The 17,536-nt window shown below is 33.1% G+C and overlaps 3 protein-coding genes across 3 annotated transcripts; all 3 read right to left on the reverse strand.

The window, feature by feature from the left end:
- Positions 1 to 793: 793 nt before the first annotated feature.
- On the reverse strand, positions 794 to 2,826 carry LOC125824789 (probable nucleoredoxin 1). Its single transcript, XM_049504138.1, has 4 exons — positions 2,680 to 2,826; positions 2,037 to 2,516; positions 1,492 to 1,965; positions 794 to 1,384 (listed from the first exon to the last, which is right to left on the reverse strand). Exons 1-4 carry the CDS (start codon positions 2,776 to 2,778, stop codon positions 794 to 796), a joined length of 1,644 nt encoding a protein of 547 aa, XP_049360095.1. The 5' UTR covers positions 2,779 to 2,826.
- A 1,171-nt stretch (positions 2,827 to 3,997) lies between these two features.
- Positions 3,998 to 7,671, reverse strand: LOC125824788 (probable nucleoredoxin 1). The gene is made up of 4 exons (XM_049504137.1): positions 7,543 to 7,671; positions 5,440 to 5,919; positions 4,851 to 5,336; positions 3,998 to 4,687 (listed from the first exon to the last, which is right to left on the reverse strand). The coding sequence occupies exons 1-4, from the start codon at positions 7,624 to 7,626 to the stop codon at positions 3,998 to 4,000; spliced, it is 1,740 nt and encodes a 579-aa protein (XP_049360094.1). The 5' UTR covers positions 7,627 to 7,671.
- An 8,159-nt stretch (positions 7,672 to 15,830) lies between these two features.
- LOC125824792 (zinc finger BED domain-containing protein RICESLEEPER 2-like) lies at positions 15,831 to 16,405 on the reverse strand. Its single transcript, XM_049504141.1, has 2 exons — positions 15,983 to 16,405; positions 15,831 to 15,890 (listed from the first exon to the last, which is right to left on the reverse strand). Exons 1-2 carry the CDS (start codon positions 16,338 to 16,340, stop codon positions 15,847 to 15,849), a joined length of 402 nt encoding a protein of 133 aa, XP_049360098.1. The 5' UTR covers positions 16,341 to 16,405; the 3' UTR covers positions 15,831 to 15,846.
- Between the last annotated feature and the right edge of the window lie 1,131 nt (positions 16,406 to 17,536).

The raw sequence follows: 17,536 nt of genomic DNA on the forward strand, positions 1-17,536 counted from the left end.
AAAATGTCAAAGGAGTGTGTACAGATCCTCCAACAATTATGCTTTTTTGGAGGATCCGACACATAGGGCCCTCTGCTTTCTTTCTCTGTTTGACTTTAGTCCATCTAGCACCTTCCAGTCATCTCGTGGAGAAAAAAAAAATGTAATTATCATGTTGGCTCTCATTGTTCTACTACTTGACTTCGAGCCTTAAAAACACGTCTTTTGCAAAAACATAAGGTAAGACTGTGTACAATAGACCCTTCTGGTCTGGCCCTTCCCGGACCCTGCACATAATAGTGGGAGTTTTAGTGCACCAGACTGCCCCTCTTTTGGCTTTTAGATAAGCTTGGTAGCTTCGTAGCCTGTCAAGGAGGTGGCTTTGCCTATCTATAAGGACAGTTAAATTGACGACCGAGTTTACCCTCCATGTTCTCACTGTGAGATGAAAATAAGAAAGGTCAACTGAAGAACAACAACATACCCATTGGAATTCCACAGGATGGTTCTGAAGAGGGCAGATTGTACGCAAACCTTACCCCTACCTTGTGGAGGTAGAGAGACTGTTTCCAAAAAACCCTCGGCTCATGTACATGGCCAAAAATTTGTGATCAACCCAAAGAACCACTACTACCATACATAGTTTCATAATTAAGATGAACTGACAACTATTTACTAGAAGGTCAGATATAAAAATGATACAAATTACACACAAATCACTATTTTAATCACAAGATGAACTAGAGGTCATGTATGAGGTTAAAGTGGATCTATGTTACTAAAAGGAGCTTGGCTTTACATCAAACATTTTTTTTCAGTTCATCTCTTCTTGTTTTGGAGCACATTTTGGATGGAGCCCGTAATCGCAACGTTTGCAGAAGAAAGCCCACCCGTACCCCATCTCCTTGCACCCACTGCAGAGATACACTTGCTGATGTATCAGTGCAAGTTCATGCTCATTGTGAATTTCATTTCTGTCTTTCTTGGGCCAACCCGTTGTATTTTTGTCGAGTTGTTGCTGCAAATTCTTTATATGTTCTTCTGTGAAGGGATAGGCTCCTGCACCGTGTGTCTCTAACAGCTGCCTTACTTGTGTATTCACAGTGCAGCCATTAGGACTAATTGCTATGGCCACTGGAATGCCTACAATGTTGAATCTGCGCGACAAAAATGACCTCCTTTCATCGTCATAAGGAAGTGCCAACCAGGGCATACTTGAGAAGATGTTATTAAAGGAAGGTTCATCTTGATCACTAGAGATGAAAATCACTTCAAATGTTCCGTCTTTCTTCTTTATTTCATGGTATGCAGTTACGAGTTTGGGTTGAAATTCTCGACTTGGGAGACTCCAACTTGCTGCAAAATACAGTACAATGTTGTTCCCTACCAGTTTGTGTACAGGAACCTGAACAAGTACAATGAAAAATAACATGATTAGCACACACTAACTTCATCAATCCCTTTGAAATGAGCTCACAGTTTCATTCACTTATTTCAACCGACTAAACTTACCTTTAAACCGCCATTTGAAATGACAAAATCTCGATCTGCAGTAACAAGAATGGACTCTAATGTTTGTGCTTCTAGTTTCTTCTTCTTTAGATTAGCCAAAGTTACAAGCTTTTCTTGTGTGAAAGGAAATGCTTCATCTCCATATTCTTCGACAAATTTAACTGCATTTTGCTGCAGAGTCTTCCCATCTGGACTTAATACGACAAGCTGTGGTAGGAATTTATGCTCAAAGTACTGAATAAGTCTCTCACAGTTCTTGTCTTTGAAAGGTAAAGCCAACCATGGCATTGCTTCAAAGCTTTCTTTAAAATCCTCATATTTTTCATCCAGAGAAATCAGCACAATTTCAAAGTTATTTCCTTTAAGCTTTTCGTATACCTCTGCTAGCTTCAAGGTGAAATTTATGCACCCTCTATGAGTACCCGTTCCGAAATATAGGCAAACTGTTTTCCCTTCAAGCTCAGACACGAAAATCTGTAAACAAGCATGTCGAAAATAAGCACAAAAACTACAATGCATAGAAATGATCAACTCAAGGACATTACCTTTTTCTCTTCATTCAAGATCAAGAAATCGCGTGATCCATAGACCAGAAGAGACCTCAAAGACTGATTCTCCTTAGCCCTCTCTTCTTCCAGCCTCAAGTAATTAATTCTTTCAGATGTAAATGGATAGGCTTCAGGACCAAAGTGCTTGATAAATTTAACGCCATCGTTGCTCAAAACTTTGCCTGTCCCATCAAGAATCACAAGATGTGGAATTGCCCTTACTTTGAACAACTGCTTTAAGTTCTTTCTAGCCTCAGCATCAGAAAAAGGAACAGCAAGCCACGGCATTTTCACAAAGTATTCATTAAACGATTCGTCATCTTTATCAGATGAAATGAACACTATTTCAAAGTCATCTTTAGGATATAAACTCTCGTAAGCTTCCACCAACTTTGGTGTAAACTGGCGACGTGGACCACACCATGAACCGGAGAAATACAAGCCCACAATCTTTCCTGTTATGCTGCTCAATGTAACCTACAAACAAGCATAAGATCAGTGTTCCAGTTTGTTTTTGCTCAATCTTTCTCGTTCTTAGATAAGATTATAGAGGAAGTATATACAGTCAAACCTCCTTATAACAACTTCGAAAAGGTTAATTTAGAAACATTTGTTGAAGGGATAGTGCCAGTATACACACCTGTTCACCGTTTGTACATATTAGAAAGTCTCTCTCCTTTGAAGACAGTACAACTGTGAGATCATTCGAGGAGCTTTCTAGATCAATTGCCATAGCCATCAGTTACTGATTCTTATCTCTCTCAAAACTGTACAACACTCAACATGTTTCATTTGACATGTTCTGTCTTGATTCTCTCTTAAAGGAAACTTATTAGGGACAACGAGCACTTGCCGGTCAATTTCATCTGAAGTTTCAACCTGGCCGGCCCTGTCACAAATACATATTAAATTGGATTAGAAGTATTAGCTGCCTAGACTAAAGTTTGAAGGGCATTTTGTTACAATTTGCAACAATATTATATAATCAAATAGACTATACAATAGTGACAAATGAAATGGAATATTATTATTATTAATAGAATGGACAGTGGCATCTTGATTCCTCCACTGACCAAGATTCCTCATATATGCTACTTTGTCTTTGGCCTGCCGGCTTCTCCAAACAATTTAATTAAAATTCTCTTTATTTCTGTATCTTTTTTGAGTGTGTTACTGATAAAAACGATTTTTTTCATTAATTAATCATATAGTAATATTTCATGTACATATGTAGCTTATCATCTGAAGGAGAAAAGTAAAAGAACTAATTGATGCAAATTCTTATAAGCTTTTCCAGTCCAGGTAAGTGAACATCATTTTCATGTCAATCATCTTTACCTGACATGTCAGAGCCAGGTCCATTCTCGTTTGGGCTCCAGGTTCATGCTCTAGTCGAACCTGGGCGTGAAGGACCCCATGAGCTAGTGTTTTTTTCCAGAAACAATTATCAATAGTGTTTTTTTCCTGAAACATCCACGAAAAGTACTTCAAGAAAAATCCAAACACAAGAACAACATCTTACAGTGAAACAAGCAAAGGTTTCCAGAATCAAGCATCCATAACATTTGGAATATCATAAGGATAAAACCATTGCATTCTTTACCAGAAATTCTAAAAATTTTAAAAGTTTATCATAGTGAAACCAACACTCTCCGATGGAGCAGATAATCATAACACTGAGAAACGAAAATATTGAAATCTGATTCAGAAAATCAATGTCACATTCTTTGCACAAATAACTTGACTCATAGAGACAATTTACCTGGAGATAGACAGTATAATCTGGATCAAACACAGGTCCAATGTTTAATTAAACTTGTATTGCATAAATAAAATTGACAACAGAAGATTTTAGGATAGAAGTGTCTCACAAAGAACAATTTCAAAACACACAAATATGCTTCTTAACTAAAGATTTGATAGCAAATTCCTCATAGCCACCAAGAAATAACAACAAATTAACCTTTGAAACAAACTTCACCATCACAAATCCATCCTTCCTTTGCTTTCTGTTCCTCTTTGCCTTGATCCTTTTGATCTTCCTCGGTATCCATATCCATGTTGCTTTCCTTTTTCTCTTCTAGAGCACATTTTGGGTGCATATCAAAGTCACACTCTTCGCAATAGAATGACCATATCTGTCCCGCCTCATCGCATACATCACAATTGTAACCAGAACGCTTAGAAAGCAGAAGTTCATGCTCGTGAAGTTTGTGCATAATTTTCTCAGGCCACCCCTTTGCCATTTCTGCAGTTTCTGCTTCAATCTCCTTCATACGCTCCTCGGTGAATGGAAAAGCCTTAGCACCATGACACATGATCAAACTTCTGGCTTCAGTTGTAACAGTCTTGCCTGATGGCCCTACAGCAACCAATGCTGGTATGCCACGAACTTTGAATAGGCGGCTCAAATATGTCTTCCTCTCATCACCAAAGGGAAGAGCCAGCCATGGCATTGTAGCAAAATAGTCATCAAATGAGGCTTGATCTCGGTCGCTAGATATGAAAATCACTTCCAATGGACCATTTTTGGCTTTTATCGTCTCATATGCCTCTTTAAGCTGTGGTGTAAAAGCACGGCATGGGGGACACCAATGTGCTGAGAAGTAAAGCAGAATATTCTTCCCTACGAGGTCAGACACCAGGATCTACAGAGAGAAATTTTGGTTACTAGTTGAAGTTAAGGATAAGAGTAAAATATCAACAGAAAGGACAGTCATGTTAATCGTGGTATAGTAATCAAAGCATGATTGATGACGAAAGATTGAACAAAAACAAAATATAACCAAACATGTGATGTTTGTGTCCTACCTTTTCACCATCTGTTCCAATGACGAAATCATGATCTCCAGTAACCAAAATCGACTCCAATGTTTGTTCTTCCAGTTTAGCTTTCTGTATCTGCTCAAGTACAGCAAACTTCTCAGGGGTAAAAGGATATGCCAGGATACCATGCTCCTCGACGGCTTCAGCAACATTAGAATGAAGAGTCTTCCCATCTGTTCCAATGATGACTAAGGTAGGAAGGGTAGAGAGCTCAAAGTACCTGGCCAGCTTCTCGCAGGTCTTGTCTTTTAAGGGAAGTGAAAACCAAGGCATTCTAGAAAACTCTTTCTTAAAAGATTCATCTTCATCTTCATCGTCAAGAGGAATCATGACAATCTCAAAGTTTCCCTCCTGAGCCTTCAACTTGTCATACATCTCAATCAGCTTCCGAGTAAAGGATTCACGTCCTTTAAAAGAAGTCATTGAGAAATATAGGCCTATAATCTTGCCTTCAAGATCAGCAATAGGTACCTAATAATTATCAAGACATAACGAAAAAGTAATGAGAGAAACTTTAATGAATAAACAAGAGAAAAAAAAATTCAGGATCGAAAAAAAAGCATCTTGAATCAACCTTCCTCTCATCAGCTGCAATTACATAGTTTCTGGACTGTGACTCCAAGATAGATTTCAAAGATTGTTCTCTTTTAGCGGTTTCTTCTTGCTCTTTAAGTTCGCTTAGCCATTCTTGAGTGAAAGGGTAGCCCTCCACCCCATGCTCAACAATGATTTCAACCCCGCTATTTGTCACTACCTTCCCACTAGCATCAAGAATCACTAAGTGGGGTATTCCCCTAACAGCAAACAATTCATTCAGACGTTTACGTGTTTCAGAATCAGAGAATGGGACAGCGAGCCAAGGCATTTTAGAAAAGTACTCCTTAAAAGATTCATCATCCTTATCAGCAGTAAGGAAAACAATTTCAAAGTCTCCTTTTGGTAGGAGCCCATTGTACGCCTCTACCAAATTCGGGGTGAAATGTTTGCACGGACCACACCATGATGCTGAAAAGTACAAACCGATTTTTTTCTCCTTTAAAGTATCAAGCTTAACCTGAGAATTAAACGTTTGTGAAAAACTTGCCATAAATGAAATTATCTGTTAATCAGAGCTAGCTATAATTTCCAAAAATTCATTTTATTCCTTTCCTAACATGTCTGTCTATACCAGTAAAACTAAAAAGTCAGGCACACGGTAAACAATGCATATACACCTCACTTTCTTATGCTCGGTATAATACCTTGTAACTACAAACATATTATCATATTTGAAATGATACAAAAAGCTATTTCCGTGAAAGCAGACCGCTTGGTCCTAACAACTTTTTACCACAGTTCCCTTGAAAAAATTAAGTAATTATTTGGTTAAAAGAACAATTTTTTCAATCAAAACAGAATCAAACATCCACAAAGGAATAAAAAGACAACAAAATGATGTTTTTGGTTTCGAATCAAGCCAAATCCGAACCACTTAAAAATTAAGAAACCAAGATCAACCAAACTTACTTCCACAATTTCTGGCTAAATCTTGAATATTCCATCTATGTTATATTTTATTTTAATTACATATTTAATGCATCCCTATTATCATGTTCGTACGTTCTCCTTATAAGTCATTTCATCTTGTTTCTTTTAAAAGTAAAATTACTCTTTTTAATGTTACAAACTTGTGGATATTGTTCTAAACATTTCCAAAGCATAGGTGGAGTAAATAATGCAGATAGATTTGCAAAGTAACGGGTTATAAATCATAATCATGTCTTTCTGAATAACAAACCAGTACAAACACAATTGAGTTTGAAGAACTTCGTATTAAAAAGTAATCATCCTTCCCATCTGTCCTAGCCTTGGTGGATAGAGTTATCTGGTACCTGTTGTTGCTGGTGGGAGATGTCAAATATTCCGTTGAATTAGTCAAAATGCGTGAAAACTAGCCCGGAAAACATGGTCACAAAAAAAAAGAAGTAATCATCCAATTTTTTACAACTTTTCGAGGACATTCTCAAAAAACTGTCCAAGGCCTAGATCAATCTTATAAGAACATTTCTTAGATAAGTTAAGAAGTCCACAAGTCTTACTTAGACAAAAGGGAACAATGAATCTTGAATTTCAAAGCTAGGTGGAATAGATGCGATCACATCTAACCTTAACCAGAGGTCTCGGAGAATGGAAGAAACTAAGATAGTGACTAGTGAGTGCTTGCCCATTAAATGAGACCTACACCGCACAAAGCCGAATTAGTTATTAATCCATTGAAACTTTAATACAACATCTTTTGATCCCCTGAGGGAGAAACCCCATATTGTACCAACATCTCTCTTTTGCTTCCTTCTTAGGTCCTCTCCTGTCGTAAGTCATATCGTTTGTACTTCTTTTGAGAAAATTGATTTTCAGTATCTACCTAACACACGATCGAGCCAAACTTTTCCCTAAAGGATCAAATTATGAAGAAATAATTAAATATAAGGAAGAAGTTAAAAAAATAATTTAACATCTACCATATATATAATTAAAAAAAAATTCCATCGAACCAACCCTCTACTCTACTCGGATATACAAATATTTAAACCAAAAGAATAACAAGAAACTACAGCCACATACTCCAATTTATCATTTATCAACATCAGCTACTATAACAAAAAAAAAACAAACAAAGAATTAATGGAACAATTGATACCTTGTCACCATTGTTGCGAATAAGAAAGTCACGATCTGAAGAACCAAGTAGCTTGATCACATCATGGCAATTCTCCCCTGCCATTGACCTATTAAGTCTCTTTGTTTTTTTTTTTTTGGTGGATAGTAATAACAAGGTTTTGTAGTGAAAAAAAATGAAGACTTGGACATGCTTATATAGGCGGAAAAAAAGAAAAAAAACAAACAAAATTTCGAGGAAAACATGGAGAAAATGACAAAAAAGGGTCCTTTATGTCGAGGGTTGGCTCAAGTAGCGTTATGTGTACACACATTGAACAATTAAGAGTCATTTGGTAGGTAGGAAGATATGTCGATTAAGTTTGAGATTTAGATTTATATTGTGATAAATTTATTTTAAACTTAATTTTGTGATATTTTATTAAATGTATTAAATTATAATCTTTATAATTTGTCCGAAGTTAATATTTTTATTTCATAAAATATTTAATGACTTATATTTGACGAAGGAAAAAAAGATTTAACCATAAACAACAATAAAATTTCATCAAATTTTTAAAAGTGCAATTTAGAAAGATGCATTAGACATTAAAACGATATAGAAAAAAAATAGCAAAAACTACACACAAAAATTATGCAATACTAATCACTTAAGAAACAAACAAAAAATGGCAAAAACTACAAAAGTTATATCTCTAAATATAAGTCCTCGCTGTTTTCTTTTTATATATTTTTTCAATCAAACTTAACAGACGCAATTTAATAAATATATAATGGAGATTAAAAACATTAACTTTTGATAAGTTAAAGGATCAAAATATTCAAGTTATAATTAAAAAAATATTTTAAATCTATCCTCAAACGTAACATACCATATTTTCTTAGTCATATCTCTAATAGGGCTTCTAGAGTCTTCTGAATTAGTGATTAAGAAACAATAAATTTGAGTCAACCGAGATAATTTTATGGTAAAATTTGAACCTTTGATTTTGATATGAGTTGACTAACACATAATCAACGGTCAAGATAATGTTATGTATTCAACCTTGTATTTTTTATGGTCCTTATTTTTTTCTTGATGGGCAAGACATTATGGGAACAAGAAAGACGACTAGGAAGTGGACTAGCTGTTTGAGTGAATGTTTTATAGGCTCGATTATTTTTTATTTTTTTTATGACAAAGGGAAATCCGCAGTTGCTATCCTTTGGATGCGCACAAGGTTAAACCCCTGCTCCTATGCAATAGCTCGCAAATCACATAAGAGAGGTAACCCGCACTAGACAAGCCCGGTGCGATGAGCTCGACTCAGAAGGTAAAACCCTTGCTTTCGCTGGCAAGGGATTTCGAACTTGAGACCTCCAACATAAAAGTCCCAAGCCCAAGCCCAAATCACTAGGCCACCCCGAAGGGTTATAGGCTCGATTAATTTAAATTTGTATTGAAAAAAATAATGCGAAAAGTGCTCTCTAATAAGAATTCTTTTATACCTTTGAGTTAAAAACGAAACCTTTTGTTAAGAGACAAGCAATTCCATCTATTTAATAATTGTCCGAAGAAAAAAAACTTAATTAATTGATGAACAAAACTCAAATAATACAACTCCAATAATTGGATGGTATCACTTTAATACGAAATTCTCTCTTTATATTTTGTTGTTATATATTCAATATTCGATATTTAATTTGAGAGTCTCAACTAATTGAATTTACACCATATAAGGTCTATTGAAAAAAGAGAGCGTTTACGCCGAAGTAAAAGATGGATAAAATGAAAAAAATGACCGGTTCCCTTATGTTGAGGGTTGGTTCAAGTATCTTATGTGTATACATTGAACAACTAAGGTGGCATGGTAAGTGGAATATGCGAGTTATTTCAGAATTAAGTTAGAAATATGATTTATATTTTGTTTGATTGTTTATATAAATTTATTTTAAATTTGATTTCGTAATATCCCATTAAATGTATCAAATTATAGTTTTTAATTTTTTTTTTTGTTCCCATCAAATATTTGGTAATTTTATATTTGTTATATTTGACGAAGGGCGGAAATTTTTAATCATAAACACCAAGAAGATTTCATTAAATTTTAAGAAATGCAATACAAAAAATGCACGAGGCATTAAAAAAGAGATAGAAAAGACAACAAAAATTACATTTCAAAAAAGTTGTACCATAAGAAATAAACAAAAAAAATAGCAGAAATTACAAAAGTTATATCTTGAAATGTGAGTTATCGCTAGTTTTTTTCATAGTTTCCGTCAAACTTAATAGACACATTTCGTTATTAAGTAGTGGGAAAAAAGAAAAATATATCTCCAAACTATCGTAAATGGTATGCATGTACTCTATATCATACTTTTGGGACATTGGTGCCCCTGCCGTAAAAAACTAGAGCATATATGCCCTTCACTCTAACGGGAGACTAAATAGGTATACGTGGCGCAATCGTATCCGTCGATCCGATATTTAATAAATGTCGGGTTTGTGGATAAGATTATGACAAGTGTATGTCTGTTAGTATAAAGAGTATACATGTTCTAGTTTTTTGACGGCAGGGGCACCAATGTCTCAAAAGTATGACGGAGGGTATCTGCATACCATTTACGATAGTTCGGGCGTATGTTTGTCCTTTTTCCCTTAAATAGGCATGGCAAAATACATAAACATGCCATTTAACAACTTGATCTCACCTGACATCTATGTCCTCCAACTTTGAATGTGCACAAGCGACATTTAAACATGTATAAAGTTGAACGATAGACACATGTAGAACGCCTTGCTATAGGAAGCAAATTGGCCACGCAGGACACCACACATGACACATATATCTATTTGTTTAACTTTATACAAGTTCAAGTGTCTATTTGTACACACCCAAAATTGAAGGCCATGTTTACAAACTGAAACCAAATTAAAAAACATATTTATCAAAAACCACAATTATTCAATTTATAGTTAAATAATTATTTTGAACCCATTCTCAAATATAGCATACCATTAATTTTTATTACTTTTAATAAAAATTGGAAGTGTTAAACTTTTGATAACTTAAAAAGTCAATTTAACATCCAATTAAAGAATTACTTTGAACCTGTCGTAGTTAAAAAATTCTTAGTTATTAAGAAACAATAATGTTATATTCAAGCTTATATTTGTATTTTCCTTATTTTTCTTAATGGGTAAGACATGATGGGAAAAAGGAAAGACGACTTGGAAATGGACTTGGGTTGAGTGTGTTTCACGGACACTATGTTTCTTAGAACATTCTTACATTAATTATCAAAGAAGACTTTTTATTCGGGATTTATATTCGTATTGAAATCGAATTAATTTAAATTCATGTCAATTAAAACTCGTTTGAGGAAAGTACTCTATACTAACTACTAAGAAATTATTTTATATCGTAAACTAAAAAATGAAACCTTTCATTAAGAAAAAAACAACCTCATCCACTTGATAATTTTCGGAGGAAAAAAAGGACTTAATTAGTCAATGAAGCCCAAAATGGAAAAGGTACAAGTCTGAACTTCGTATTGGTTGGTAGGTATTACTTCAACATGAAATTCACTCTTTTTACTTTTTTTGCTATATGTTTAATATCTGATATTTATTTCGAGGGTTTCAACTCAATTGAATTTACATCATATAAGGTTTATTATAAAAAAAGTACCGTACCAAAGTATCAATAATTCTTTAAAAATCGATAAAATCAACCAAATCAAATTGACTTTCATTTTTACCAAATTAGATTGTAGATTTTGATATAAATTTATAATTATACACTATTATTTGATATTACTTAATATGACTTTTTAAAATTTTATTTTGATATAATATTTAATACCTATGAGGTCCTAACTAATTTTGATTTGGCTCGCATAAGAATTTTTAAAGGAGAAACACTCCCTTCACCAACATATTTTATTTTTAGGTTGCTATTAATACAAAATAGAAATGGTCTATTCACCTTTTTCAACAATTTTGTGAAATTTAGAAATTGTGCAAATGAGATGTTAGGGTCGGTGATGAGGTGTTAGGGAGATGTCTTCTTCAAATTGTCATATGCTTTGCTTCCATCCTTTAATTTTGTTTTCTTTAATTTGATGGTATCACTATCACATACGTATGTGACCACTTGGCTAGCTTAACCACTACTAAAAAACTGCTAAAAAATGACGGAAGAAAAAGCGACGGACAACGTCGCTCCAAAAAAGCGACGGACTAAAAGATGCCGTCCGTCGCTTTTTAATTAAAATAATTATTTTTAAAATTATTTTACAAAAAGTGACGGACTGCATCTCTTAGTCCGTCGCTTTTTTTTATCGATTTTTGCGCAAAAAAATAATATATATATATATATATATATATAATATTAATAATAATTTATTTAATATATATAGAGACGTCGTCCGTCGCTTTTTATTAAAAATGATTATTTATAAATTAAACAATAACCACGCTGTCCGTCGTTTTAATTTATTTTATTTTATTAATTAGTTTTTTAAAAAAGCGACGGACGGCATCTCTTAGTCTGTCGCTTTTTGGTCAAAATATCTAGTCAAATATTTTTAAAAAGCAACGGACAACATCTCTTAGTCCGTCGCTTTTTAATTAAAATATTTTTTTTAAAAGCAACGGATGGCATCGCTTAGTCCGTCACTTTTTTTCGCGGATTTTTGCTAATTAATTATTTTATATAGATAGTGACGCAGTCCGTCGCTTTTTATTAAAAATAATTATTTATTAATTAAAAAAAAAGTCACGCCGTCCGTCGCTTTTTATTAATTTTAATTGTTTAATTATTTTTTAAATTAGCGATGGACAACATCTTTATGTCTGTCGCTTCTTGGTCAAAATATCTGGTCAAATATTTTAAGAAAGCGACGGACAATGTCTCTTAGTCTGTCGCTTTTTGGTCAAAATGTTGGTCAAACATTTTTTTAAAACACCGACGGACATAGAGACGTTGTCCGTCGCTTTTTTAAAAATATCTGCACTAGCATACGCGATTTTCCCCATTTCTACATATAAAAAACAAAGCTGAGAAATATTTTGATTTAATTTTATTTAAATTGTCTTCCGGAGAATGGTTTTGTGTAAAATAAAAAACAAAAAAAATTATAATATCGACTTCCAGATGTCGGTAAAATTAAATAGTATGTAATAAATTAATATTTTCAATTAACTTTAAATAAATCGTCCTCCGAATGACGGTTTTATATAAGTTAAAAAATAATTTAATATAAAATACCGACCTCCAGATGTCAATATTATTTAATTAACATGATTACTTTTTATTTATCTTAAAATTTAATGTGATACCGACCTCATGAGGTCGGTATTTTTTATTATATCTAACAACTTTTAATAAAAGCGACATCCGGAGGTCGGTATGTTTAAAATATTCCTATTAATCATAATTTTGCTATTGTGCATAATATTAAAATTTCATTTTATACCTACGATTAATTGTTTAAAAAGTGTAACAATTTTGTATACTTTTACAAATAAAATGTTAGAATTCGTGAAATAAATAAAAAAAATATCTATAATCCATATTTAGAGTATGAAACTACATTGATATGAATTAGGAGATAATTATACTTATATTTATAGAGTAATGTACAAATCCTATCAGTCCGTCGTCTAATCATAAACTTAATATCTCATGTCATGATGTAGTAGAGGTGAAGAGCTAACATATAATCCATTCCAATATGAAATGCGAGATAGTATTATTATATACGTTCGATCTTGAATGGATGTCAAGTGTAGTGATCACCTCCTAATTATGATGACATGTAAAGGATACTTCATCGGAGTATGAAATACGTTGATTAATTATATATATATATATATATTCCTCGAGTAGTTTAACAAATCAAGTCTTATATACTAGTGGTTCAGATGTGAAATACATTATCAATTAAAGAAATATCGATGATCAATTTAAGGAGATTTATATATTAAATTTGATATTGATAAACTTTTGTTGATCAATAAAATTAAATTTATATAATTAGAAGGTATATAATTTAAATTTATAAAATTAACTTGATCGATAAATTAAATTTATTAAATTAAACTTTTGTTGATGTGTAGTTAAATTATATATATATATATATATATATATGTATGTATGTATGTATGTATGTATGTATGTATATGTATATGTAATTTTAATTAATAAAATCAACCTCAAAAGGTGAGTTTATATTAAAATAAATTAATAAATACCGACCTAAAGAGGTCGGTATATTTAAATAATTATTTTATTTAGATAATATCGACTTCACGATGTCCGTATGTTGACACCCAATTTTGACAGACCTATAACCTTTTCGGAAGTGCTATTTGGTTAAATATGTGTTTTTTTTAAAATATTCCGAGTTTAAATTTTTAATCGATTTTGTCTAAAAATTATATATTTTAGTTTGCATGCTTTATAAAATTATCGTAAATATTATTAAAATATTTTTAAAATTATAAGTAAAACTCGGAAAATTATTTTATTCAAATTTTTAAAAATTTAAGTGATTTTTATTATATAAAATGTTATAATATTTGTAGTATTTTAATTGGATAGCATTTCTTTAATTTTTCTCGAAATCATTTAATTTTTAGTCCATTCTAATCTAATTCCTTTCAAATTTAGCTTTTTCCTTATTCAATTCATTGCAATTCTAGCCACCTCAATCCAATTTCGTTTTTGAATTATAGCCTCTTATATCAATTTTAGTTGCAATTTTAGCCATTCATTCATTGCAATTATAATCCTTTTTGTCCAAATCTTGAAACATTAGTTTAAATCTTAACCGTCCATCCTTTAAGTGAATCCTAGATCAAATCCTAGCCGCTCATCTTAACTAATCCAATGGCTCAAATTAAATCTACCTAACCTTCCTATTTTTGACCTAAAAAAAGACCAAACCCTCTAATTTTGAAAACTCATTCTTTTCTTCTCTCTCAAGCAGCCCAACTTCCTCCCGTCGCCCTCCTCTTCTCATCTCTTCTCTCCTTGCTCCCTCCCGTCTCTTCTCACCGGCGAGAATGGCGAGACAAATCGCTGCCTCTCTCTCGTCTCTCCAATCAGCGAAAGTTCGCTGCTCTGTCTCTCCCTCAACTGCTCCGCCCAACGAGCTCCAAACAATCAACATCAGCAGCCGGCGAGGAGAGCAACAACATCTCCGGCCAACTGACCCCGACCTCGATCCACTGCCCTTCTCCTTTAATTGAAGGTTAGGGTTTCATAATATTATTTTTAATTTCTTTCAGTTTGAGTATTGAATTTGTTAATTAGTGTATTGAATTAGTTTTTTTTATTGATTGTTTGTTTGATTGATTGTTAGTTAGTAAGTGAATGATTTAGGGGTTTTTGATGGTTAGTTTGAATTGGGGATTATTTGATTGTTAGTTTGTGTTTGTTGATTGTGAAATGAAAATTTTAGGGCTGGGCATTCGGTAATTCGGTTCGGTTTTGGTGTTTTTAAGTTCGGTTCGGTTTATGTTATTTCGGTTCGGTTTTTGTTAGTTCGGTTTTTTTTATGGGCCTGCTTAGTGGGCTGTTTAAAATTTAAAATTTTACAATTTTTTTGTTTGATTTTTCAGCTTAATGGGCTAAAAATAGTTACATTGCTATGTCATAATAGCTACAATATTCTGTAAAATAACACCAAAGAAGATACCATAAGTCCAATTTGCGATTAGGCATTAACACCAAAGAAGCTCACATTAAAACTTAGAAGTCAAAACGAAGTGCCATACTGCCAATCTGCAATTAGGCATTAACACCATAAATTTTTAATTCACAATGTCACTAAAACACGCAAATTTTTAATTAACAATGTCACTAAAACAAAAGTGCATTGTAGTTAATGTCTTCACAAATACAATGACCAATTGATCATGCCATAAGCCATTACACAACAACATAATAACAATCTAACAAGTAACAATAATGCACCAATGTAGTTTCTTCCATGAGACCACTTTCAAGTTTCAACTTTCAAGTGCCAACAATAACAAACAATAATGAGCAACAAACAATGTAGCTTCTTGCCTTCTTCCATGAGATCACTTTCAAATGCCAACAATAACAAACAACAATAATCAGTTTTCTTGACTTTCTTCCATGAGACCACTTTCAACTTTCAAGTCTCAAGTGCCAACAAAAATACTAACAAAACTTAGTACTTTACGTCTTTCTTCATTGTCTTGACTCTTGGACCTTTTAAGATAAAATCAAATGTTAGAACACTACTTTTAAGATTAAAAAAATGATATGATTAAATAAATGACGTATTGAACTCACCACTTGCAAGCCAATCATAGATCAACAATGGAAGAGCTTCTTCCACTATTTGCCATCTCTATAAATAAGAAAATCAAATATGTCATACAAGATACAACACAATAAGTATTTTATTTTTTCCAAAAACAAATAAAAAATAAAAAGTCTTACCAAGTTCAATTTTTTCAAGAAACTCCAAACTTTCTTCAACACAAATAGGCTTAGTTTCTTGTCTAAGCCAATCTTGGACACAAATAAGGCATTGCACACATTTGGGAGTCAATGAACTTCTAAAGGGATCAAGAATACGACCACCGGTGCTAAATGCACATTCCGATGCCACACTCGACATAGGAATAGCCAATACATCGCGAGCCAGCTGTGAAAGTACAGGAAATCTAGGAGAATTAACTTTCCACCAAATCAAAATATCAAAATCCTCAGATTCAGGCTCTTGGTCTTCAAGAAGATATCTATCCAACTCAGATTTAACACCTAAACTTCCAGAATCTTCCTTTTGTTTCTTCATGTAAAACTTAGTTCTCAAAGAATTTGTTTTCACATTTTGAGAAAGACCACAAGTAGATGAATCAGATAAGTTAGACGAAGATGATTGATTTTTAGAACCTTTTGCATACTTACTTACATAGATCGCAAACAATTTCTTCAAGTATGCCTCTACTTCATTATTCACTATCTTTCCCTTTTCTTCCCCGAGTAATTCTTCAAGAGCAAAACTAACATACACAAATTTATTGCGAGGATCCAAAACAGAAGCAATAAAAAGCATTTTGTTCATCTTTTCAGGAGTACCCCAATATTTCTTGAATTTTTCTTTCATCCCCGTAGCCATTTTACTCAAATCAACATCATCACTTGTCATACATACTTTCAAATATGCATCAAGCTCACATATATCCTTAAAATGAACATTACAAGTAACATACCGTGAACCTGAAACTTTCAGTGTGAGCTCATAAAATTTTTCAAGAAACTTTGTGACATTCCTCACATTAGTCCAATCCTCATTTTGAATTGAACCTGCAATAGTTCCATCTTCACAAACATCAGTAGCAAGAAAATAATTAAAATTACCATCATAAAGATCAAACCTCTCAAAAGCCTTCTCAAATTTTTCTGTCGTGTCCAACATCAAATAGGTGGAATTCCACCTAGTAGGCACATCTAAAGACAACATTTTGTCACATTCTATCTTTTGCATTTCAACACATTTCAAGAAGTTTCTTGTCCTTGTAGAAGATGATCTAACATATTTCACCATGTGTCTCACCCGTTGATAGAAGGACCAATTTCTTTCAAACCATCTTGCACAATCAAATTAAGTATGTGAGCGATACATCTCACATGAAGATGCTTACCATCCATCATATTAGTTCCCCACATATCTAATTTTTTGGACAACTCTAAAATCGCCACATCATTTGAAGAGGCATTATCAACCGTAACAGTAAAGACATTGTCCAAATTCCAATCAAGTAAACAATTACTAATACACTCAGCCAAATGCTCACCTTTATGACTAGTGATAGGACAAAAATTCAATATTCTTTTATGAAGCACCCAATCCCTGTCAATAAAGTGAGCAGTCAAACACATATAATTGATTCTTTGCACCGAAGTCCATGTGTCTGTTGTGAGACAAATTCTTGGTTGTATTTCTCTTAAAGACTTTTTCAAATCTATTCTCAATTCACCATAAACTTC

This window comes from Solanum verrucosum, unplaced genomic scaffold (assembly GCF_900185275.1).
Source record: "Solanum verrucosum unplaced genomic scaffold, falcon-dt-bn FXZP01000200.1, whole genome shotgun sequence".
Classification (NCBI taxonomy): domain Eukaryota; kingdom Viridiplantae; phylum Streptophyta; class Magnoliopsida; order Solanales; family Solanaceae; genus Solanum; species Solanum verrucosum.

Excerpts from the sequence above, each read along its gene's own strand:
- LOC125824792 (XM_049504141.1), bottom strand. The coding sequence starts at position 16,340 with ATGAAGAAACAAAAGGAAGATTCTGGAAGTTTAGGTGTTAAATCTGAG. Across the intron at positions 15,891-15,982 it reads TCTTGAAAAAATTGAACTTG|AGATGGCAAATAGTGGAAGA; the intron begins GTAAGACTTTTT and ends TCTTATTTATAG.
- LOC125824789 (XM_049504138.1), bottom strand. The coding sequence starts at position 2,778 with ATGGCTATGGCAATTGATCTAGAAAGCTCCTCGAATGATCTCACAGTT. Across the intron at positions 2,517-2,679 it reads TATGTACAAACGGTGAACAG|GTTACATTGAGCAGCATAAC; the intron begins GTGTGTATACTG and ends GCTTGTTTGTAG. Across the intron at positions 1,385-1,491 it reads TTTCAAATGGCGGTTTAAAG|GTTCCTGTACACAAACTGGT; the intron begins GTAAGTTTAGTC and ends GTACTTGTTCAG.
- LOC125824788 (XM_049504137.1), bottom strand. The coding sequence starts at position 7,626 with ATGGCAGGGGAGAATTGCCATGATGTGATCAAGCTACTTGGTTCTTCA. Across the intron at positions 5,920-7,542 it reads TTCGCAACAATGGTGACAAG|GTTAAGCTTGATACTTTAAA; the intron begins GTATCAATTGTT and ends TTTAATTCTCAG. Across the intron at positions 4,688-4,850 it reads TTGGAACAGATGGTGAAAAG|ATCCTGGTGTCTGACCTCGT; the intron begins GTAGGACACAAA and ends TTCTCTCTGTAG.